Source organism: Dunckerocampus dactyliophorus, chromosome 7 (assembly GCF_027744805.1).
Source record: "Dunckerocampus dactyliophorus isolate RoL2022-P2 chromosome 7, RoL_Ddac_1.1, whole genome shotgun sequence".
Lineage (NCBI taxonomy): Eukaryota > Metazoa > Chordata > Actinopteri > Syngnathiformes > Syngnathidae > Dunckerocampus > Dunckerocampus dactyliophorus.
This window is the reverse complement of record NC_072825.1, coordinates 25533380-25557201: the sequence shown is the minus strand read 5'-3', so window position 1 is coordinate 25557201 and position 23822 is coordinate 25533380. Positions and strand designations below refer to the sequence as shown.

Here is a 23822-nt window from a genome sequence, read left to right as displayed (position 1 = left end):
AGTTAGAGCTAATTTAACCAGTCAAACTCTTTGTTTGCTTAAGCATACTTGGCCAATAAAGCTGATTCTGATTTTATCCTTATTTATTTTACATTTACATACAACACTGCATAAGCTGTTTGCTCATTGATGTTTTTGTTTTTCAACACATTCCCTTCTTTTCAGACATGTTGAATTGTGCAAATGCAACCTCGTGTTGTCCCTTAATGTGACATGTTAAGCATGTCTGAAACACATAAAACCATGCCATAAAACACCATTCATATAATTTAAACCTATCAGCTATAAATAATTTAACCTCTTTCTGGTATTGTAGATTCAAAGATTTCTATATTTCAATGACTTTCTTGCGTGACTTGGGAGCTGCGCCACATGACACCGTTGCTATGACAACGGACTGAAGGGTCGTAAAAGCAGTGGGCCTTTTCCCTGCGCCACCATCGAACGTTAGCATTCGGCTAATGCTACACAGCAACAGACAAAACCCGTTTGTTTGTTTTTTTTACTGTTCTTTCTACCACCAATTACTGCTAGCTGACATTTATCAGAGAGTTGATGTAAGTGTTGTCTGACATTAATTAATTTCTGCCTAAATCTGTTTTTCATGAAGCAGAGTTGTTGTAGCTTCCCTTGCTAATTAGCAGCTGGCGTATGTCACGTAATTACATACAGTGTTATTCACATATAGCACATTTGGACTAAAGGCCAAAAGCGATCTTTTTTTTTTAATATCATATTTTTAGACCCTGTTATCAGACCTGTCAATGGCTGCTATGGAAGACTCGAGAGGAGGAAGTCGGGGTCTTATATTTATTTCCACTGAAGAAGAGGAGGACTCGTCTGAGGTTCACGTCAATGTGAAATGATAGCATAGTGGCACTCAACGGCATACCCCTGACTATATATGTTTATTCTTAGATTTTATTGAGCGTTTTGGTACAACATGATCAAGTGGGCCTTTGCTTCTATGACAGCAAAGACTCCTCCATCAACTACATGATGGATACGCCAGATAACCACGAGCTCAACCTGCTGGCGAGAAGTAAGCATGGCACCAGTGTAGCATCTTCCTCAAATTCTTGGGTTTCATTTTTCCTCATCACAATCTCATCATTTAGTCATTCAGGAGATTTGTCCTCAAGTGATTATTACCAGTGCAAAGCAGGAGCGCTGTATGACCCGCTTCCTGCGACAACTTGGTGAGTTTGTGAGCATAGACCCAGCAATGCAGTTTATGTCCACTGTAAGGGACGAGTGTTTCACAGCTTTATTTCCAATGCAACACACTGTACAAGAATATAAGATGTGGTGCTGTGGCAAGGACATCCAGGGCTTTGTTGGGGTCAGTCCAATGAAATGTCTTCCCTAAATGACTGTCATACCGACCAGCATGTTTTATGGGCAAAAGAGACTACTTTTTCATATAAGATGATGAAGATGGTTGGTCAAGATGCAGAAATGCATTGTGTTTAACCAAGAAAAACTTGTAAGATGACAGAAGAAGTTAATATAACTAAAATATAACCGAAATATAAAAAAGTACATTCTAGATACTTTTAGAAATTTGAATATATTTGTTTAATTTAAAAAAAAGTGTATGTTTTCTCTCATCAAAACAGTAAAAAAAAAAAAGATGAATAAACCCATTATTCTGTTGGCACTAGATATTGTATTGAAAAAATTATTGTGCCATACTGTTGTCACCCAAGACGATTTATTATTTAATGGGAAAAAGACTTTACTTTCCTGGGTCTCTGGAGGATAATCAAGGTTGAGAAAACGAAAGGGAGTTAAAATGTGCCAGAGGAGTTGTTTTGTTGTGTTTTGGACAGGAGACAAGCATTTTTCTGGGTCAAGGCAATGATATGACATAAGTAGAGGGTGATGTTGACAGTTAGCAAGAGCGATATTGGATAAAAAAACTTGTTTTGCTGGTCGTTGGGCACTGACTTTCAAGGTTTCGAATGATATGACATAAGTACAACGTGACGTTGACAGTTAGCAAGAGCGATTGGGATAAAAACTTGTTTTGCTATCTCTTCGTCTCTGACTTACAAGGTTTTAAGTGAGCTCACTGATTGTACCATTCAAAAAAAAATTCCTTTCAGGTTCAAACCCAGACTACAAACCAGAGGTGGTTATCTATCCCTATGTTGACTTTGGTAAACAAATACTCCAAAATAAGCTCTTATGTCTTGTTTCCAATCTTCGCATTTGAATTTGTACTCAACTTTGAATGTGGTAGGTCTGGAACTCAGTAAGCAGAGGTTGCTTTCGGCCCATCTGCCTTTCCTCCCTGCCTCTATCTCAGAGAGAGAGAAGTTGGCTTACCTCTCCTCCTGTATCTCATTTGACTCCCCCCTCATGGTGAGCCAGCTGTTGATACTACATACCAGCTCATGAAGTACCAGTTTTATAGCTTTATTTATATGTGTATGTGTGTGTGTGATGGGGTTTGGGGGGATAGCTGGGGGCCGTTGGAGCGCTTCTAAAATGTCTGGACAGGAGGAGAGTGGGAGTTGAGCTGGAAGACAGCAGTGTTGGCGTTCCTATCCTGCAGTTCCATGCCTACACACTGTAAGACACACTTCAATGAATGGATGTGCACACCCATACACCATCTTTTGTCATTTTCCAGTTGGCATTTTTTACCGTTCCGAATTTCACTTTTTTGTTCCTCAATCCAGTAAGGGTGTCATGTACATTGATAAAGATGCCTACAGGTGAGTGACCAGCAAAAAAATATATATGTACAGTATATATGTCATGCTGGTTGACTGGTCATTACATTTGCACCAGTGTCCTGCAAATCTTTAAATCAGAGCTCCACCCATCAGTGTACAAGCTTCATTCGGGTGAAAAAGAAGGGTTCAGTCTTTATGGTATGTTGGCAAAGCAACACCATAGACTCTTCTCCAGACCAACAAATCAACACATATACACTGTATCAGTGCTTTTCATTATGCTGTGTTTCAGGAATACTAAACTGCTGCAGGTGCAAGTTGGGCTCCAAACTGTTACGGTGAGTAACTCTGTGAGTAGCTTTACACACTGGGGGCGACAAACGACCACGATTGGCGAAGCTCATCACCAACGCGTAGAAAACCCTGCACACAGGAGGCGACGAACGGCTGTGGCCCGAGACACTGGTGAGCGATGAGCTCACATCCAGAGGGAATTACTAGTCTCCCACGGTTTTGATTGGCTGTTAAATTTGGAGGGAATTTTGGATTATCAATGGAGGTCAGAGGAGAAAAAACAGCCGGTGTTACCAGATCTTGCTAGTATTGGAGATAAACTGACATGCATGTCCGTGTAAACTGACCTGATATGTTTACTCTGCTGCCAACAAGTTGCCATGCCTCTGCTTTTTTGTTTATGCCTCTATATATATATATTTTTTAGAAATGAACTGAATAGCATCCTGTCCCCTCATTGGTCGGTCAGTGAAACTCCTGCTGATTGGTCCTCATCCGGGCAACAAAGTTGAAAATTTTTTAACTTTCTGGGATCGCATCGCAAGCCAGCGTGTGCACGATGACTCGCGATATTCGCCCAGTTGTGCAGGTTCCATTGAAAATGAATGGACTACAGGCCACGTCGCCTCCCATGTGTAGAGCCTAGTCACCAATTCTCTCAATAAAGAATATACAAGATCTGTATCCAAATTCTGCCTTTACAAAGATAATAATGCTCAGTTTCGATTGACACCATCAGGGAAAATAAGTGAATAAAAAGCTGCAAGAATAAAGTGGTATTATTGTGAGAAAAATTTTATTTGGAATGTTACCCAATCTCACAATAATATTTGTCATACTGTAGGGTGTTTTTTCTTTAAATACACTGACTTACGTTTGCTTCGCTTTAGTGTATATATTAATAAAATAATATTAATAAAAGTTGGCGATTGACCTATTGAGTCTAATCACAGGAAAACAAATCATTTGTTGACATGCAATATACTGTAATTGGGCATGCTCGAATCATAAAACTCCAAAATCACCTGCGACATTCTCCAAGGTTATGTCTGGGTGCCCCTTCTTCAGTTATCAGTTTACCTCCTCTTGACCACATATTGCGCAAACGTAACTTCTTTTGTCACCATTAAGGAGGTGGAACCCAGCTCTAGCGCTCTATCGTCCTTGTTGCTCCCTATAGCCCACGTCCCCTCTGTGACTTACTGTGTTTATTTACTACGGTGCAGCATGGCTCAGGTGGTAGACTGGTTGTCTCCGAGCCTGAACGTTGCAGGTTTGATCCTCTATGAATTATTCTTTTAATACCTTGAAGGTAGAAAATGAACTATACAAGTAAAAGCCCAGTACAGTATCAATTGTTCTGTATGCAGTGCTTGCTGAATGAAACTATACTTGGATACACAATAATATCTTAACTTTATGTAAATCTATTATGTTTGCACAACTGTTTTACATCTGACACTATAATGTGTATTTGCTATCACTATTCACTATGAGCAATGTCCTTGTCTGCACCAGTCAGTGGTTCCTGCGTCCAACCGTGGACCTCGCTGTGTTACACAGAAGACAGGAAGTTATCCGCTTCTTCACATCGCCTCAGAACTCAGACTGCCTGAGCACCCTGCAGTCGTCGCTACGTAACATCAGAAACATCCCAGTAATTATGACCAACAACCTCCTGTTTTTTTAAAAACTACATCTGCGATCGTTTACAGCTGCATAAAAGCCTGATTGTGTGTTGCAGACACTTCTACACAGGATGTCTCTCTCGCACACCAAAGTAACAGACTGGCAGAATCTCTACAAGGTTAAATCACCAGGCACAACTCATCTATGCTGTTTTAGTGTGTGAGGGGAGGCTTAGTGTCTCTTTTTTAGACCGTGTTCAGTGCAGTGTGTATCAGAGACACTGTGCGTCACCTACCTCAGTCCGTTCATCTTTTCCGGGACATCAGCGAAGGCTTCTCTGATGACCTCCACCACATCGTCTCTCTCATCAGCCGTGTGGTATCAGATGAAATCTCATATCATTTGTTGCAATCCTTACTTCATGAGAATTGTTGCTCAACTGCAGGTGGACTTTGAAACCAGTATAGCCGAGAACCGTTTCACCATCAAACCAAATGTAGATCCTGCAGTTGATGAGAGTGAGTGATGAGAGTGGTAGTGGCACTTAAATGAGACACAAGTGTCGTATCTACTGCTTTCCTCTATTAGAGAAAAGGCAGATGGCAGGCTTGTCCGACTTCCTGACTGATGTTGCCAGAAGAGAGCTGGAACACCTGGATGCAAGCATACCCTCCTGCTGCGTCATCTACATCCCGCTGGTCTCAGCTTTATGCTCATTTATGATATACACTAGGTCCCCAACTTACGAACATCCGAAATGCGAACTTTCAGAGATACGAACACAAGCCGACTGGTCTATTTTTTCATGTATTTTGCCTTTTAGTACTGTAACGCCATATTTATACTGCTACATCTTGACCAGTAGAGGGCACTGTGACACTGCCAATTGGACCAACAGGTAGAGGAAGCCACTGGGTAGAGAAAGCTAAATTGTAGCTGTATGATGCAACCCGGACAGAGTGTGTGATTTAAGTTTATGAAGAGTTAATAGGCCTGCTTAATTCTACACCACCCACAGAACACTACCTCTTTTAGAAGAGTCTAACGACGACGACGATTTGTCCTTTTTTTTCAATAACTCCTCCAACTCCAGCACAACGAGGTATGCTCGACCACTCTTCAAAGGTAAATAACATTTATCATTACATATTATTATATCATTTTTATTATTGTTTTTTTCATTAATTATCCTCGTTTAATATTACTACTGCATCCAAACTCATATTTACATACATACACATATACTGTATATGTATACACGTACGTGTAGTACCTATGTCATTGGTAATATTACCTTTTCCCCTACTTAAGAACAATTCGACTTACGGTGATCTGGAACCAATTGTGTTCGTTGGTAGGGGACTTAGTGTACTGTCCAACATGAAAGGCTGGATTCACAAACATACTTATACTTATACGTGACTTTCCCACCAGATTGGTTTCTTGCTGTCTATCCCTCGTCTGCCTACAATGGTAGAGAAAGAAGACTTTGAGTTGGACGGGCTTGATTTCATGGTGGGTGCATTATTTTAACGTTACATACATAACCTCCAGCTTGGTTTTCATTGCTGTTGCGGCTAAATCAACAGGACCTCTGCCGGCTGCAGCCAAGTGGTGCACGCCGTACTGCCTCAACTGCTTCAGGACATGATTACCTTAAATGCTGGCTCAGCTGAAACCTGTGTGTGTTACAGTTCCTGCAATGTTGTTTAACATATACTCACCTTTGTTTGTTTGCTGCTTATCAGTATTACAACATTGGTTCAGTTGCGGCTGTGTTCTGTAGTATACTTGATAATAAATGACTGTGGAGGACCAAATCATTATTATAGTTAAAAAAAAGGTTGCGTGTAATGAGTTTTCACATTTAGGAAGTAACAGCCTCTCATTAATTATCCCCTGCTTCCAAGTAACGAAGCGTGCTCTTTGTAGTTTAGGTAAATAATTAACTTGGGTATAATTAGAGCATTTACGGTAATCAACAATCAGTTCCACACAATGGACAGAATTTTTAATGGTCAGTGAATCCACAGATCCATTATTGTGCCCATCCCTAATGGGTAGTGATTGTTTTGGGGATGTTCCCAGATCTCATCATATTAGATTGTACTTTGTTGGATGCAGGATCTTAATAGCTAAGATAGACAAAATGTCAATACCACGATCAACACGTTGATTTTACTTGTGATAAATGCATAGGCATCTGTAAGAGCTCTTGTTAATCAATGTAAGAGTTTATTGTGATTGTATGTTCATTCACTTATGTTCATGGGTATGCATGTGTGTGGTGAGGCTAGTTTCTATCAGAAGATCGCCTGCACTACCGCAGCCAGAGGACTAAGGAGCTTGACGTACTGCTGGGGGATTTGAACTGCGACATTAGAGGTTGTTGACTCTCTCACACACACACACAAAACATTTGTAAAGGCCCGGTCACCCCGCCCGAACTTTGATGTAGCGTTCCTGGAGCGGTGAAAAAAATTCATCACCACTCGTAACCGCTCACCACCGTTTAACAGAAGTTGGCCCCCGTTAAGGCAACGCCGTATACGCTCGGCCACCGCTGATGGTCCGTCCTACCGCTCCGAAAGTTTTGAGCTGCACAAAATATTGCGAGCGGTGAGGAGCGGGCAATTTTCCGCCACGGCAAAGTTCATCACCGCTTCGAAACGCCCAGTAAAGGTGGGCGCCGCTAAACGTTAGTTCGTGGACGCTTGGGTCCGCTAGGCCAACGCAGAAATCTTGAACGCTGGACCACTGCTGCTTCGCCAGCTTTGCTCGGGCGGTGATTAAATGTTGCACAAACTTTGGTGGAGCGGCTGTAAGCATTTTATGAGCGGACACGGGATTGCTGGAACGGTGTCAGGCGTTAAAGCAGCGATGAAGCAACGATCCATTGCGGTGATGAACTTTGGTTTGGGACCAGAATTTGGCTATAAATACGGGGAGAAATGGACCAGGAGCCCATTTGGAATAGCCGTTGAGTGCAGACCTCAGTTATATCGAATTCGCTCAAAGTTACAGTAAAACTGTACTACCATGGATGCTGAGAGACCTGCTATGATTGGTGCACTAGTCCAGCAGCAGAATCAGAACCTCCTCAGATTGCAACAAGCTGTTGACAGACGGAGAAGAGAGAGAAGGAGAGACAGAGTTGTGTGGGTCAGACAGTGGATACTGAGAAGGCCTGAACATGGACTGTATGACAAGCTGATGGTGGAGCTGAGGAATGAGGATCCACGAGCCTTCCAGCACTTCATGAGGATGCCACCAGCCCGCATGCGCGGAACGCCGCTCTATCAACACTCGCGTCACCGCTAAACCAATGTTCGCTACCGTTAAACCAACACTAAAGCAATGCCGGCTTCAGCGGTGCACCGCTACGACAATGCCCGTGTTTTCGATTTTTTTCCCCATTTTGTGCGCGGTTATGAGTGGTGATGAATTTTTTTCACCGCTCCAGGAACGCTACAGCAAAGTTCGGGCGGTGTGACCGGGCCTTAAATATGCACTCCTGACTTTAAACAGCCTGTATCCTCAGACATGGAGACAACAGTCATGACTCAGCTGCAGAACGCCATCCTAGAGAGGAGCGCCGCCCTTTATAAGGTCATCTAATATTACAGCATTAGGTACATCTTCACAATCTGATACAACAGAAAAGTGGTATCGCTTATATTTTGAATGAGTAAGGAAAATATTCCTGTCATTATGATGCAGTGCAGTTGTATATCACTGTTATGTTGTAGTTGTTTGAGTGTATGATTGCTGACATGCTCACATTATCAAGAAATATGAGCAGCTCTCGGTGTGTTTTATTTCATTCACATTTTAAGAATGAATCCGTCCCTGTTGCTGATTGTTCGCTCTTTGAAGGTTCTGAATCTGACTGCTGAGCTGGACTGTCTGATGGCGTTGAGCAAAGCCTCCCAGGAGTACGGATACACCTCACCCAAGCTAGTCAACCAACGGAAGATATCAATCATTCAGGGCAGGTGGGCACTTCCCACACAAATGAAAGAGTTTTTAAAATGTCGTACTAATTAAAACACTGCTATTTTGAATTCCGTCCAGACACCCACTGTTGGAACTGTGCTCTCCTGTGTTGGTGGCCAACTCGTTTGAGAGCTGTGAGTCGCAGGGCAGAGTCAAAATCATTACTGGGCCCAACTCATCTGGGAAGAGCATCTATCTCAAGCAGGTACAGCATTTCTGACAGCTAGTCCTTTACAGAGCAAGGAACCCCATCCATCCATTTTCTATACCGCTTCTCCTCTTTAGGGTCGCGGGGGCATGCTGGAGCCTATCCCAGCTGACTTCGGGCAACAGGCGGGGTACACCCTGGACTGGTCGCCAGCCAATCGCAGGGCACATATAGACAAACAACCATTCACGCTCACATTCATACCTATGGACAATTTAGAGTCGCCAATTAACATAACATGCATGTTTTTGGAATGTGGGACTAAACCGGAGTACCCAGAGAAAACCCACACACGCACGGGGAGAACATGCAAACTCCACACAGAAATGCCCAAGGGAGAATCGAACCCAGGTCTTCCCGACCTCCAGACTGTTAATGTGTTGGCCAACATGCTAACCACTAGACCACCGTGTGGCCCGCAAGGAACCCCGTTCCCCCGTTATCCCGATCTATACCATTCTCCAATCCAATAATTTGTGGTCTTTATAGCTAAAGGTTTCCACTTCCAGGTCTTCCTGTCCTGCAGTCTTTTTTGTTGTACTTTGTATGTCATTGAATGCAGTTACATGGGTTCCTAATTCCAGTGCTTCTTGATTAGCAGGTCCTGGCAACATGGTAGTGATGCCAAATGTTATTGAATTTCATCTTCCAACTGCATGGTTCATTGTTTGTGGGTTGTATCCTCTGTTTTCCTTCCTGTCCTGGTGATGTGATCTTTAATATTTATCTAGATCCTAATATCTCTGACAACAAGCACTCTTGCCTCTTTTGGACCTCAATTTAGCTTGATGGAGATTTTACAGTTGGCGTTCCAAGTACCTTCTATCTTTCCTTGCTTCTTCAAGTCGTGTGCTTTCTTGGCGATGTCAGCGTTGCATTTTTGGCAGCTGCTCATTCATGTAGATGTTTGTAGCTTTCAACTTCTTTCCCTGTTTCAGCAGTGCAGTTTTGAATTCCCTGTTGGAGAACATCACGATAATGACAGGTGTGGCGTTATTTCTGCCATACAGTGGGATCCAAGTATCGATGGTGTATACATCTACATCCGCCTTCTTCGATTGTAGGAAATTGGCAACTTGTTGCTTTGTTGAAGGAACATCCATTTCATCTGATTCTCTGTTCTGGACTGCCCTGGCATTTTTCCTGGGTGTAATTCGGAGTCCTGTGAGGACAACATGGTTCATTCGTGCATTCTGATCCATTTCATCATTTGTATTTTTGATTTGCTCATTGATTTTTTTTCTTTGCTTTTTTCTTTTCCTCAAGAGTGGCCCGCAAGTTGAACTCATTGCATAGTGCTCTATTTTCCTTTTTTTAATTTAGAAATTATGATGTTGTATCGATAAATCCGTAACAAAATACCTCAGATAACTGACTTTAAAAAAAAAAAGCTCCAATGAGGCGAGATGACCCGTGGTGTGCTGCTAATGTCATAACTTTGCCGGAGCTCACTTGTAAATAAACATGTCTTCGATGGTGTGGGACCTTACGCCAAATGCTCTAAAGGCTCAGCAAACATTCCACAACTAGGAAAAAAAACATCAAGCTTCAACACATCAAACCTTATTAGCCACCTGAAATGCCAGCATCACTACGATGCCCAGGACTTATTCTGATCGCCGAGATTTTGAAAATTACAAAAAAGTTTGTCAGAGACAACCCGACGGCTAAAGTCATCCTTGATTTCACCATGGCAATGATAGCGCTGGATGACCAGTCCTTTGCCATCGTTGCAGATACCGGCTTTTGCTGGCAAGTAAACGCCTTGGATCCACGATTTGTACTTCTGAGTCGCTGCAAATTTGTTATTGTTTTGTTAATAGTAGTGATGCCATGATAGTTGGTAAGAACAAATCTGCAGGTACAGTTTATCAAATCCAACTTTGTTGAAGTAGTTCTTACCACCAGGTGTGCACAAACTACAATTAAATCTAAATTTAATAAGTAATAAGAAAAGTTATAGCTTACCTGTATCGGTACTATATCAGTCTCTTTTTTTTCAAACTTCATTTTTTGTCTATGTGTTTGCTAGGTGGGCCTGATTGTGTTCATGGCTCTCATTGGCTCCGACGTGCCAGCAAAAGAGGCGGAGATCGGCCTGGTAGACGGAATATTTACCTGCTTGCAGGGCAGAGAGTCTGTGTCTGTAGGCCTCAGCACCTTCATGGTTGACCTTAACCAGGTAGATATACACGCAAACACTGTTGTGATAGGGCTGTCGGAAAACATAGCACTGTGAAATTTCATTGTGATTGTCATCCATGTATTCTCCCACTCTCCCACTGTCAGGACATTTTCACACACACACACACACACACACACACACACACACACACACACACACACACACACAATGTATCCAATTAAGATTTTTTTATCTTTTTGTCCTCCACCAGATGTCCCAGACACTGAATAGCAGCACCGGCAACTCATTAGTCCTCATCGATGAATTTGGAAAAGGGACAAATACTGTAAGGAGAATTAAACACACACCTCTGGACACACACGTATTAACATGAGGCAGTCCCAGTTAACATTTATCAGTTTAAGATGTGTCATGCATTAAATGTTACTAAATATAGACTGTTGACACAATTTGGTATGATGCAGCCACTTGTTTAGCTTTCAAAATACATTGTCTCATGCCATGTCGCCCTTTGAATTTTGCAGCTTCACTCGATCACGTTTTTTCATTATATATTAATTTAAAAATCATGCTGTTTCGTGCTTAACTACAATCTATTGTTAGTCAAAAATATGCATCCAAAAAATTTTCATACAAATACGCGAATTGTATTTATTTTTCAGCTAAATTAACTTTTTCAAACATAAAAATGGGTAAATGAACTAAAATACAAATATAAGGCATTGAGAAGACTCATTCAAAGACATTGTGATATGTAGCATTCTTCACTGGTCACTAGTTGTCAGTAATGTTGCACTGATGAGGCAATAGCCATCGCAGGAAGCACAGTACAGTAGACGCCCCTACAACGTAAATAATCCGTTCCGAGAACCTTTATGTTATAAGGTTTTTATGTTATACAAAGCATAAAATACATGTAAATAGCCTAATCCGTTCCAAGATCTTCCCAAACTCACCCCTTTGGCCCTTCAAAATATTCAAAGTCCACCAAATATGGTGGGAAAATATAAGAAAACGTTAGCATAAACATAGTAGAGTAACATTCCAATATAAAAAAGGTAATAAATAAGATTACTGTAAATGAATAAAACTGAAAAACAAAAACAATCCTATTGTTCACGAGATGTCTTGATCAGGAGCGCAATTGGAGGCAGGAAGGAGGAGGAGGACTAGCTTGAGGCGAAACGCGACTCAAAGAGTCTAAGAGTGAGCTGGTCTCACAGACAAACGCACACGCACTACACGATAATGCTGTGTGCAAAATTTAATTTGTAGCTTAACTTAATTGTTTAAGTTAGTTTCAGGGGGACTACGAAGAGGAAGGAGTTTGAAGGGACAAGCCTGTCTCTCACACAAACTCATGTACGTGCTGTATAACTCAGTCAATGAGATGAGAGCGTAGGCGGTGCCCCGATGATCAGCCAATGAGATGAGAGCAGAGGCGGTGCCCCGAAAATCAGCCAATGAGAGCGTGATGCGTCAGAAGGCGTCACCAAGTGTTAGTCTGAACTTGCACCGACTTGACGCTTTATGTTATATGGAATTTCTTCTGTAATACGAAGCAAAAACTTTACATAAATTCTTTATGTTAAGTGGAATTTATGTAAAAGGAGGTTTATGTTATGCGAGGTACTACTGTACTGTACAAAAAACGGAAGTAAGAAAGGGACAACGACAAGGAACTCTCCTAATGCTGACATGTGTGAGTCTATATTAAGTCTTATTTATGTGTTGTCTTATTTTGTCTAATTATGTCTACTATATTGGGTAATACGAGTGTAAGGGTGACTATAGGGGTGTTATTTTATGTCTAGAGAGCTCTAATAATGTTAAAAAACATATTTAGAAGGTCATAAACAGGTTTTCTATGCTTTTTATTACGAAAAAATTGCACATATCACGGTCGGGTCTGGAACTGATTTACTAAACAAGGCTTGATTGTTCTGTATTTCTTCAAATAGTGGCCCTTCTGTTCTAAAAGCCGGTAAAAAAAAGTGCCGTACCCCAAACAGATGCCTTTTCTTCCACCAAGACAAAAAGCGGGTGAAACCCCTAGGTGTAATTATGTTTTATTTATTTAATTATGTATTATTATTTATTTATGTTTATATGTATTTTACATTGATAATTAATAATTATAGTGGAAAAAAATATTTATGTCGTTCAATATCATTATAAGAAATGAATTAGTACAAGTAAAGGCCTCCCCTGCAATAAATGCCTTACTCCTAAGAGACGGCAGGTATTCTCGGCCGTGGAGTAAATAAACGGCCCAAGCCAAAAATGCAGTGAAAAAATCTTTAAGCATTAGTGATTTATGATTGTATTAAAATAAAACCCTAGAGTAAAATGCAGGTTGGATGGTAACATACATGAACTTACAACATAGTCATAAGTTTACATTGGATGTGTTCACAGCACTAGTATTCTTTTTAAGTATCTGCAATAACACCAGCAGGAGGCAGGTTTTGTTTTCTGCCTCAGAGGCAACACAAAGATGAGACACTTTACAGGTATTACCAGCAAACATTGCTGCACTACTATCTAGGAGACAACATTTGTGCCTGAACACTTATAATGACTGCAGACCTTTTATTGGAAATGTTCACTTACAATGCATGACTACAGCCTCTTTCACACAGAGATCCTGCAAAATAGCCGTAAAAATACACAAATTGGACACCCCTGCTCGAGAAAGTCATAGACAAGGATGACATCTGATGTCAGTGCTAAGATTGTGGCTTTTGTCTACGACAAAAAATCTACATTTTGCCTGTTGTCTATTTATTTGCATTTTATTTGTGTCATTTGTGCGCAACGACAAGGCTGTTGTGTGATTTTGAACTTAATTTGAAATGTTCCTCTTCCTTTGCTGTCCCTCTTACAGGTGGATGGCTTGTCCTTGCTGGCAGCGATCATCTCTCACTGGCTGAGAAAAGCTCCTGCAGATGTTCCTCATGTCCTGCTGGCTACTAACTTTCACAGTTTGCTGCAGTTGGGCCTTTTACCCACTTCCAGCCTGCTGTCTCTTCTGGTACAGGCAGATGCTCTCACTGCAATATTTAAAGCTCCAGCCTGGAGCGTGTGAGCGCAGGAGGACCGAAATAGCGTGCTACAGAGCTTGTTGAAACTCATGAGGACGTTGCTTGTATTTCAGACTCTAGAGACAGAAGTGGACGGGGATGATTTGGTGTTTCTGTATCAACTGAAGGAAGGCATCTGCCAGTGTAGTTACGCCGCCAATGTGGCGAGACTGGCTGGCATGCCTGCCAACATTGTACAGAGAGGGGTGGAGGTGTCTGAGCTCTACAGGACAGGAAGACCCATCAAACGTGTTGACAGTGCGTCATCAGATGAGCAGGCCAACTGGTTTGTCCGACTCTTTGTTTAGCCAGCAGTAGTGTGTGTTAGACATACAGGTGTGTGTTTATGTTGCCGGCTCAGGTGCAGCACTGTGGTGGAGAGATTTATGAGCCTGGATCTGGAAGATGAAAATGTGGACTTGCAGAGCTTTATGAAAGAGGAGATTCTGCCCTCTGCTGGACAGCTGCCGAACAACTGACCTGTCCTCCTGCATCACCAAATAAGGTTCCAAATACTAGGCAAGAATTCTGATGCTTTTGTAGTCACAAATACTGCTCTCATGTTTTGTTCATCTAAAAACAACCTGTACTTAAATACTTAAATGTACTAACGTGTTATCCAGTTAAATTAAAGGGTTATATACTAAATTGTGTTCTGCAAAGTTGTGTGTTTAGGTTTGTTTTGCAAGCCTGTGCAACTGGTAAATTGTCATCTTCACCATGTGGGTGTAGTCCCTTCTTTATATTGGCAGCACACAATGAATAAACATTGGCTTCTCTCAGTGTGTGGAGGCCCCTGCAAAGTGCCAGGACAACATGAACACGACAGTGATGCAGAAAAGTGTGTCGGCCTGAAGTTTGAACGCCGAGTTGCAGAAGGAGGTGTCGCAGCAATCTTTGTTCATGACAAAGATGGTGTTGTTGGAGAAAAGCTCCACAGTGGTCTCCACGTTGCACTCTTCTGCCTTGGCACAGCCCAACGTCTTTACATCCAGGACGTCAGCTGAGTGGGGGAAAGTGATATAAAACATGACAAGATTTCTTAACACAACACACACTAAAACAACCAATAGGCAACGCACCTGCCTTCCCGCGGCCTGTAAAGCAACGCTCCCCGAGGCTGCAGTTGGTTTCGGTAGTGTAGCAGGCGTCCCAGAAGCCCAGGTCGCAACGGAAGCACTGCAGAAGCTCCTCCTTTTCCTCAAGTCCTTCTGCATTCATCAGCTGCTCCAAAGGCTCCTCTTCCTCACCTGCGCCCACACAGGTGCTGTTTACTTACTCTTACAAACCTGGTGGTGTGGCCAGTGAGTTACTACTAGTATCACACAAAAGTGAGTTACACAAATCGGCACTCATTTGTATTACAGTATATCTTCTCAAAAGCCAATACAATAGTAATGAAACTTGGAAATACTTTACACTGTAAAAATGTTTAATGTAAATGACTAATACAGTAATTGCATGACTTTTACAGTAACATTACAGTAATTTGCTGTGAAATGTCGACAGTAGTTTACTGTAATTTCACAGCTGTGATTTTACAGTTAGAATAAATTCTGGTGTAAAAACTGCTACTTCTTTCATAAACTTTAACCCCAAATACAGAGGTGTGGTGAATTTATGACTTCTCCTATACATAAGAAGTATAAGAACTACCAGTTCTTTAAGTACTGTGGCACTCAAAAGTCAGGGAGGACACAGTAGGCCTTTCATTGGCAGAAACCGTACAATCTTATTTTCTATGCCGCTTATCCTCATTAGGGTCACGGGGGTATGCTGGAACCTTATCCCAGTTGACTTCGGGCAAGAGGCGGGGTACACCCTGGACTGGCCACCAGCCAGCCAATCGCAGGGTACATATCGACAAACAACCATTTACATATTATACCATTTGAACTTTGTTGTCGTTTACAGGGGCTTTTGATGACAGTATTTTACTGTGAAATAGCACTATTAAATACTGTAAAATCCTGTAATATTTTACAGTCTAGTAGCCAGTGTACAGTTTGTATCGCAGTATAGATTGGCTATCCACTGAATTGTCTAAATATGTGGCAACACAATTTGGAAAAAACATCTTTGTGCTGTAGGTGAAAAAGACTTATTGTTAGTATGAATTTGGCTCTTCAGTCTAATAATCTAATCTAATCTATGCAATTTGTAATATAGTTGCTTTATTGCCATAACATTTTGACTTTATTCCCATGATATTTAATTTTTAGTAATATTTATAATATAATAATAGTAATATTTCACATAACTTTTTCACCAACCTAATTTTCCAAAATATCCAAAAAATTATAATTTATTGCTTGATTTTCATAATATTACGACTATGTAAAAATAATAATATTTTTTTCTTTAATATTTCAACTCTGTGCTACTAAAATGATATTATTTTTCCTCATAATTAGTTTATTCTTGTAGAATTGCTGCTTTTTTCTTCTAATATTTTGATTTTAGTGTTGTAAAATTACTGCAGATTTTTTCCATTTTTGCTGTTGTTTCAGTTTTCTAGTTCATTTCTTTTTTTTAGAATGTGCTGCAGGCCGAAAATGGCCCCCAGGCTGCGCTTTGGTCACCACCAGTCAAGAATGTTAGTGGGAGTGTCATGATCTGGGGGTGCGTGAGTGCTGTCGGCAGGGGCACCGTATCGGGGGAAAAACTCAGGGCAATTCCAAGGGGCCCTTACTGACGAGTCCCAAAAAACAGGTAATTATTAAGAAACAAAAAGAGTGGGCCCAATGTTTTTTTGTTTTTCATGGGGCCCAGGATTCCTGGCGCCACCCCTGGCTGTCAGCACTGGGGAGCTGCGGTTCATCGAGGGGAAACATGAATTCCAACATGCACTGTGACATTGTGAAGCAGAATATGATCCCCTTGATAAACTGTATGATAACGAGCCCAAACACACCCCTAAGATAACAAGAGCCTTGCTGTGGAAGTAGGCGGCGCAGGTGATGGAGTGGACAAGAATGTTTCCTCCAGACCTGAACCCAACTTAGCACCTGTGGAGCATCCTCAAGCAGAAGAGGATTCCAGAAACAAGCTGTACAGCTTTGGTAAATTCCATGTCTAAGAGGATTAAGGCAGTGCGAGATAACAATGGTGCTAAAAAGTGACACCAAGGACAGAATATGTGAAGATGCTATTTGTAGTACCATTTTCAGTCTATATACTGCTATACAAGCTGTACCCTGATTACTCTAAATCATATATATATATATCATATATGTTTTGTTTCTCTGGTGTTGTCCTTTGAGAAGATAGAATAAAATGGTTGCTGAAATGTGAAATGTGTACACACTAGCATGAGATAGTTTATTAACCAACAAAATGTAAGAGGTGTCCTAAACATTGTATTGACGGAACCTGTTTAGACACCATTCCTGGTTACAAGGCCTTCACAGTCAAGTCTGTTTGAGGACCTAAAGCCAAAGTGATGAGCCTCATTCTGTTGAGCGCTCCAGCATCTCTACAGATATTTTGTTTATTCTCCAGCAGTCTGGAATTTGTTTGGGTGATTTGTGTTGTTCAGGGGTGGCTTCTGGGTTTAGGGCAGCATCCTGTTTTAATAACCAGACAGATGGCGGGGACAAAACAGAAAAGAGTTGGCATCGTATATATAAAAAAAAAAACCTTAACGCTCTAAGAATGTGCAGTATAATAGATGTGCTGTCATGCATTTGCTCCGAAGAATCCAAACAGACTACTTGCCTCATAATTATTCATGTATTGGCAATGTGTGTGTGTGTGAGAGAGAGAGAGAGAGACTGAGAAAGCGTCAGTTAGCAAAAATGGAGGTTTTCCCCTACAATTGTTAAATACTATATATATTTAACAACTTCAGAACGGAACAGGCATGTATTAGAGGAAAGGCGTTCACTAATAAGGAGGTTTTCTTCTTCAGTGAAAATGGGCCGTATATTCATTCACTATAAGTCAGTAATTTATAAATACTGGATAATAGAGGTACATTTTACAGTATACAATTAACACTGTTCGCACAGTTTCTACATGTTAATGTCTTTATGTTTAACTGATAATGTTTTTTCATCAAGCATTGGGATTTCGCACTTTGTTCGGCTGTGTGCCATGTGACTGGCTACACCATGACTCCGATCCCATCTGTTCATTGATCATCTTTCATTAGAGGTGAGTACCTGTACATTATGTACTTTAAATGTTTTCAATAAGTGTGTGAGGCATATTTAGGGCTTAAACCTGGATTGTGTCGCACGTGAACAATGGCAATTGAAGAGAGAAGCGGAGGGTTCTGGAGCTGAAACTAATCTAATAAGTACAACAGTCACTTTTATTGCAAATGTTGGTGAACCGTGTGTGTATTACTCGTATCAATTACTCACGTTTTTCGCCATTCACTGGTGGTCCCGTAACCCAGCGAAAAGCTAGGATCTACTGTACGCTAATGTGCTGGGTTGTTTTGGACTTCTTGTTAGCTGACAAAGACATTGTTATGAGATAATGAAACAGAGCCAATGAATGTACTTTAAGTGTGTGATAAAACTTAGCAGAACGGTCGTAACATTTATTGCAGTGTTCATACAACATCAGAGATGCCCTGGCTGGTCCACTGGTATCATAGGCCAGTATTTCCCAAACTTTACTGAGCCAGGGCACATATTTTACAAAAATCTCACGGCACACCATCAAGCATGCCATGACTTATTCTGTCGCATGAATGGCAAGCGATGGATACACAGGCAGTGTTGCCAGATGGGAAATGACAAATTATCATGCCACAATCTTAGAATTAATGTACTTTGAGAAACACATTATTGCACACACCTGATTTGATGTTTTTCAGGACCATCTACATCAGTAAAAACATTACCACAGACCGTTTATAGTATTGTAATGCAGTTTTACCTTTATATAAACTAAAAGCAAGGATGGAGCAGACCACCATACTGAGGACAGCCAGTACAGAAAATGGATGGATGGCGAAACAAAAAGCACTGTTGGAAAAAAACTGCCACTGACATCTGGCTTTAAAGAGGCACATGAGACAATGCACAACATCAGGCGCAGTGCAGGATGTATCCTGCTTGAGTTTGCTAATAGCCGTGTATTGAAGCGCTCAAATAAACGTACATGGTGGGATTTTTGGAATTATCGACCGTGGGGAGGGTGAAATTGTTTTACAAATACAGTAATTACTGTACATCTACTCATTCAGGAAACACAACATCTCATGTCTCGCAAGTAGATCAAATCTATTAAGTAGAAGCAGAACAACAACAAATATTTAGTATAGACTGGTAGTAGTGACATAATCAAAGTAAAGAAACACAATGAGCAGCACGACAATGTTGACAATAAACAACGTAAACTACACACGTCTCTTGAATGAATCACACAACATTTAGCATTTGAACAGAAAAATCTGAATTTCTCTTTCTATTAGGAATTTTAATATGAAATATGTGAAATCAAGTCTGTGATTAATTGTATCTGGTAAAACATGACTTGCTGCCGGTCTCGCGAGGAGCTCCTCCTTCATGAGGTTCCTCACTGATGAGGAACATAAATAATAATAAATAATAATAAAACAATACACAGCACGTATTAAAATTATAAATAGGGTTAAATTTTGCAATAGTTTGACACATCGATATTTTGTCACACTCCTACTGTACGTCGCTGGCATAGATAGATGAACTGAATTACATTATTTGTAGTAAATACATAATAATTACGGACCCACTAAGTGAAATTGGATAATTTCAGACTAATGCTCACTAACTGCTGCAGCACAATAGCAGGGAATCATTGTTATAGGCCACCAAAGGAGTGATCAGGGGTTGCCAGAACTGTGACGGGGATGCTTTTCTTCATTCTACAAGCCATTGTAGCTTTGCTCTTCTTAAGCTGTTATTTTAAGGAACAACTATCAACAACAACTTATAGACTAAAAAGCCTTAGAGCTCATTTAGTTGCAGAGTGGCTGCTTGATCCCGTAAGATGAGTTTCAGCTGCGCTCTTCATCCACCCTCATCTCGTTAGCTGTTGCAAGCTCAGGTCCTCTCAGCAGACACAATGAGACACCCATTGTTTAGTATTTTTAACCTTAACATGTTGCAAAAATGTAGTGCAACTTCAATGGAAGCTTTATTTGTTGCATCTCATGCCACAATACTATTATTTCTTTGGTACAATGAATGTGTTGGGCAGCTGGTGAGGAATACATTTGAAAACCGGTCATTGACATTTGAATGGCGACCAGCAGAGGAGGGAGCAAGTCAGTGTTTTGCAAGTCTCAAGAAAGTTTCAAGTCTCAAGTAAAGACTTGCAACTCCAATTCAAGGAAAGACGAAGGGGAAGGGCTAAAGGGTAGAATTGGAATTCAGTCTTATGGGCGCCACACGCGGGAGGCGACATCACCTCGACTCCATTCATTTTCAATGGAACCTGCGCGGTAGGGCGATTGTCGCGTATCACCATCCAGCCAAGCGACACTCGAAATTCGTGCGTGTGAAAGTTTGTGCCCGTGCGTGTCACGAGACTCGTGTCTTACGATGCGATCCCAAAAAGTTGAAAAATGTTCAACCTTTCATCGCTGTCGCCCAGACGAGGACCAATCAGCGGGAGTTTCATTGATCCGCCAATGAGCAGACAGGATGCGGATCAGTACCACTGATCTAAAAAAAAGACTGGATCGAGCAACCTATTGTTTTCACGCGCCAAAATTTTAAGCCAGATTTTTTCGATCGCCGCCATCTTGGTGAGACCACCTTACTTGTGATTGTGCTGGTATACGAACGCAGAATTGGTGAAAAATCATCAAAAACATCAAGAGTGCCAGTGAAGGAAGCGAGGATGAGGAAACACAACTTAAAAAGCACTTCCCAAGAACCTTCCATTCGTAAGTACTTTTACTTGGCACCTTTTTTTGACCTGATATATGTGCCACTACTTGAACGGCTTTGCTTTGAAAAGTTCTTACTTTGAAAAGTTTTACCAGTGCGTTGCCATACTGTTGTCTCACAGCAAAGTGGTCTCACCAAGATGGCCGCCGCAAATTTCCATTGGCTTCAAAAATAAAACAATAGAAGCTCGATCCAGTCTTTTTTTTTAGATCAGTGATCAGTACGCTATACTTGCGGTGTCAGATTTCCCAAAGCTGTTTGACATTTCTAAAAAAAAAAAAAAAAAGAATATAGCAATATAAAAAAAAAGCATCGGCTTGGGAACTGTTGGTGCTAGAGTAAACATATCTAGTAAGTTTACATTAATTTACACGGACATTTATGTAAGTTTATTTTCAATACTAGCAAGATCCGGTACGAGCAAGTGTCCTCGATCAACGCTGGCCGCTTTTTCTCCTCTGAACTACTTTGATACCCCGAAATTCCCTCCACATTTCACAGCCAATCAAACCGTGGGGGGGGGCTCGTACAATTCGCTCTGGATGTGAATGCGTCGCTCACCTGTGTAGCTGGTCACAATCGCTTGTCAACTCCCGTGTGCATGGTTTCGCACGCGATGGCGATGAATGTGAGTGGCGCCCATTCGTCACAGAAAAAGAGTGCCGACATAGCATTCGAGATTTAGTCAGTGCAAAGAAATGTAATCCACGCATTTGTTGTTTGTTCTTAAACCTGAGTAATAGATGAATTAATCGATGCATTCAATAAGGCGGATTCAAAGGGAAAATATGTCGTCTTGCTGGAAATGACATAATAACGATCACATGAGTTGTGACTCTAATACTACACAATAATACTGTACACCTCAAGAAAACTAAAGTGGACTTGAGTTTTTTAAGGTGAGATGCAGTAATCTGAACCTTACCTTGAGCAGACATGAGCATCATGATAGTAAAGAGGCAAAATGTTAGTCCCTTCATTTTCAGTGGGCTAACTTTCCTATTGTCTGCACCATGAGGGCTGCAAAGGAGAGTAGAGGCGGACTTCAAATTGGATTAGTCAGTCATGCCTCTGCTTTCAGGATCAGCACTAATCAGCTGCTGCATACCTGAAAATTAGCATCAACCTATCACAACAAGAGACGATAACAATGTTGACAACCACGGCTTAATGTGTTTACTTCAGTGACGGAGGAGTTACTGTATTTGGTTTATTGGGCTGTTTAAAGCTGTTTGTGAGGAAGAGGCTGATACTTGTCCCACCGTTGCACAGTTCTTGTTGTTCCATAGGTGAATTTAAATGAACATTTTCAGGCCGCAACATCCCGCTCACAGTTCATGGCTTGAAAAGCGAGAGGAAAACTGCATGTGTCCTGAGTCAGCGCTCAGCTAAGAGGCTTACATCCTACTGTCCGTCTGCTTAGATACACGGCACCACACACACACACACACACATACTCGGGAGGTGAGGATTTGATTCAGTTATATTCACAATGCAGCATGAAAACTGCATTGCTTGGATTATATAACTGGCACACACACACACACACACACACACACACTCACAAATAGTACATAAGAGAGCAGTTGCTTTTTTGGGTTTTTTTGCTTACAGGAGGTGTTGCTGTGTGCATAAATGTACTGAAATTGTCCAGTCAGTGTATTTTACAGTTACTGCCTCTAAACTTTATGTAAATATTCTCCCTGGAAACACTGTTAAACGTTTGCTGGCTTCTCGGTTGAGAGGAATCGTTGCTTGTGTCTGTGCTCAAGACAATTTCATACGAAAAACAAGGAATTGAAAAAAGTCTTCCACTGTGGAGCACACCCACGTAAACAAGATGGCCGTGAGTAGATGCGAGCGTCTTCGTCGCGTACACGAGAATGGACAGGCGACAGTGCGCAGGGATGCGGCGGGAGACAAATATAACGCCGAGCGATTTATGAGGTCTGATTTTTTTCAAGTAGGCATTTTTGTGATGCAAATGTATTGCTCTTTTGAACGCATGTTGTTTTGAGCAGCCAAACTCCTTTCTTGTGAATACAACTTCAACACAACTTCATGTCAAAAAATCCAAACTATCCCTTTAAATTACATTTAATATATTTTTTGTCAACATATAATAATAAATTGACGTTGACTTAAGCGGGCACTTTTTAGTAAAGAAGGTCACGGTGGAGCGGGACTTGATGAGTTGGTCCACATAAGCCGGACCAATTTAAGCAGGTTACACTGTACTTTATTAAATTATATAGCTTACAAAATGATGTGCATCATAATTAATAGTTTAATCATAAAAGGTTATGCTAAAATTGCCAGATCCATGCTTTTTTATAGACCATTTGTAAAAAAGAAATACACATACAGTATTATATTAGTAAAAGCCCATTCCCCTCGCTGCATACAACAGCACTACTAGAACCTCAGCTTTGACATGTGCCATGTCGCCACTATGTAGGCGGTGTGTGTTTTGGGACAGACGTCGACCCCAACATGTGGTGCTATCAGACGTCCCGGTAAAGGTAACAAAAACAGCACTTTCTCTTCAACTCCACAGTGCATGTCAGCTTTGCAGATGTCACATCTGGGCTGCGCAGACGCTGTGTGTTGCTGTAACGACGTACGGTTATCCCTCCTGTGAATTTCCGCAAAGTAGGATTCCTTATTAAATGAAATGTTTTTGTAGTTAGAGCATAGAAACATGTTTACGACCTTGTGAACACTGTTTTTAACATCCTTTAACATCTATACATGAAATAACCGCCATATAGTCACCTTTACATTCACACTACCCAATATAGCAGACATAATAAGAGTAAATAAGCCATTTAAGACATAAATAAGACTCATGCTTGTGTGTGTTGCTATAAATATGTTCCCTAGGGGAGCCGA

The 23822-nt window shown here is 41.2% G+C and overlaps 2 protein-coding genes across 3 annotated transcripts; one reads left to right on the top strand and one right to left on the bottom strand.

Annotated features, from left to right (window-relative positions):
* The first annotated feature begins 394 nt into the window (after positions 1 to 394).
* Positions 395 to 14791, top strand: msh5 (mutS homolog 5). Of its 2 annotated transcripts, XM_054782531.1 has the most exons (25): positions 395 to 557; positions 744 to 845; positions 919 to 1042; positions 1119 to 1199; positions 2109 to 2162; positions 2246 to 2367; positions 2468 to 2577; positions 2688 to 2723; positions 2800 to 2882; positions 2977 to 3022; positions 4497 to 4635; positions 4723 to 4785; positions 4857 to 4985; positions 5053 to 5125; positions 5196 to 5305; positions 6042 to 6122; positions 6905 to 6992; positions 8149 to 8216; positions 8484 to 8602; positions 8682 to 8808; positions 10844 to 10993; positions 11208 to 11282; positions 13845 to 13991; positions 14115 to 14326; positions 14402 to 14791. In XM_054782531.1, the coding sequence occupies exons 1-25, from the start codon at positions 462 to 464 to the stop codon at positions 14517 to 14519; spliced, it is 2553 nt and encodes an 850-aa protein (XP_054638506.1). In that variant the 5' UTR covers positions 395 to 461; the 3' UTR covers positions 14520 to 14791. The 2 variants fall into 2 exon arrangements, with proteins under 2 accessions (XP_054638506.1, XP_054638507.1); XM_054782532.1 differs by lacking the exons at positions 10844 to 10993; positions 11208 to 11282; positions 13845 to 13991; positions 14115 to 14326; positions 14402 to 14791 and adding an exon at positions 8889 to 10833.
* On the bottom strand, positions 11643 to 22015 carry LOC129185445 (sperm acrosome membrane-associated protein 4-like). The gene is made up of 3 exons (XM_054782533.1): positions 21856 to 22015; positions 15123 to 15290; positions 11643 to 15043 (listed from the first exon to the last, which is right to left on the bottom strand). The coding sequence occupies exons 1-3, from the start codon at positions 21908 to 21910 to the stop codon at positions 14820 to 14822; spliced, it is 447 nt and encodes a 148-aa protein (XP_054638508.1). The 5' UTR covers positions 21911 to 22015; the 3' UTR covers positions 11643 to 14819.
* Between the last annotated feature and the right edge of the window lie 1807 nt (positions 22016 to 23822).

Coding starts and splice junctions, on each gene's coding strand:
- LOC129185445 (XM_054782533.1), bottom strand. CDS start 21,910: ATGAAGGGACTAACATTTTGCCTCTTTACTATCATGATGCTCATGTCT. Junction 15,291..21,855: donor GATGCTCATGTCTGCTCAAG/GTAAGGTTCAGA, acceptor GTGTGGGCGCAG/GTGAGGAAGAGGAGCCTTTG. Junction 15,044..15,122: donor TACAGGCCGCGGGAAGGCAG/GTGCGTTGCCTA, acceptor TCCCCCACTCAG/CTGACGTCCTGGATGTAAAG.
- msh5 (XM_054782531.1), top strand. CDS start 462: ATGCTACACAGCAACAGACAAAACCCGTTTGTTTGTTTTTTTTACTGT. Junction 846..918: donor AAGAGGAGGACTCGTCTGAG/GTTCACGTCAAT, acceptor GTTTATTCTTAG/ATTTTATTGAGCGTTTTGGT. Junction 1,200..2,108: donor CCGCTTCCTGCGACAACTTG/GTGAGTTTGTGA, acceptor AATTCCTTTCAG/GTTCAAACCCAGACTACAAA.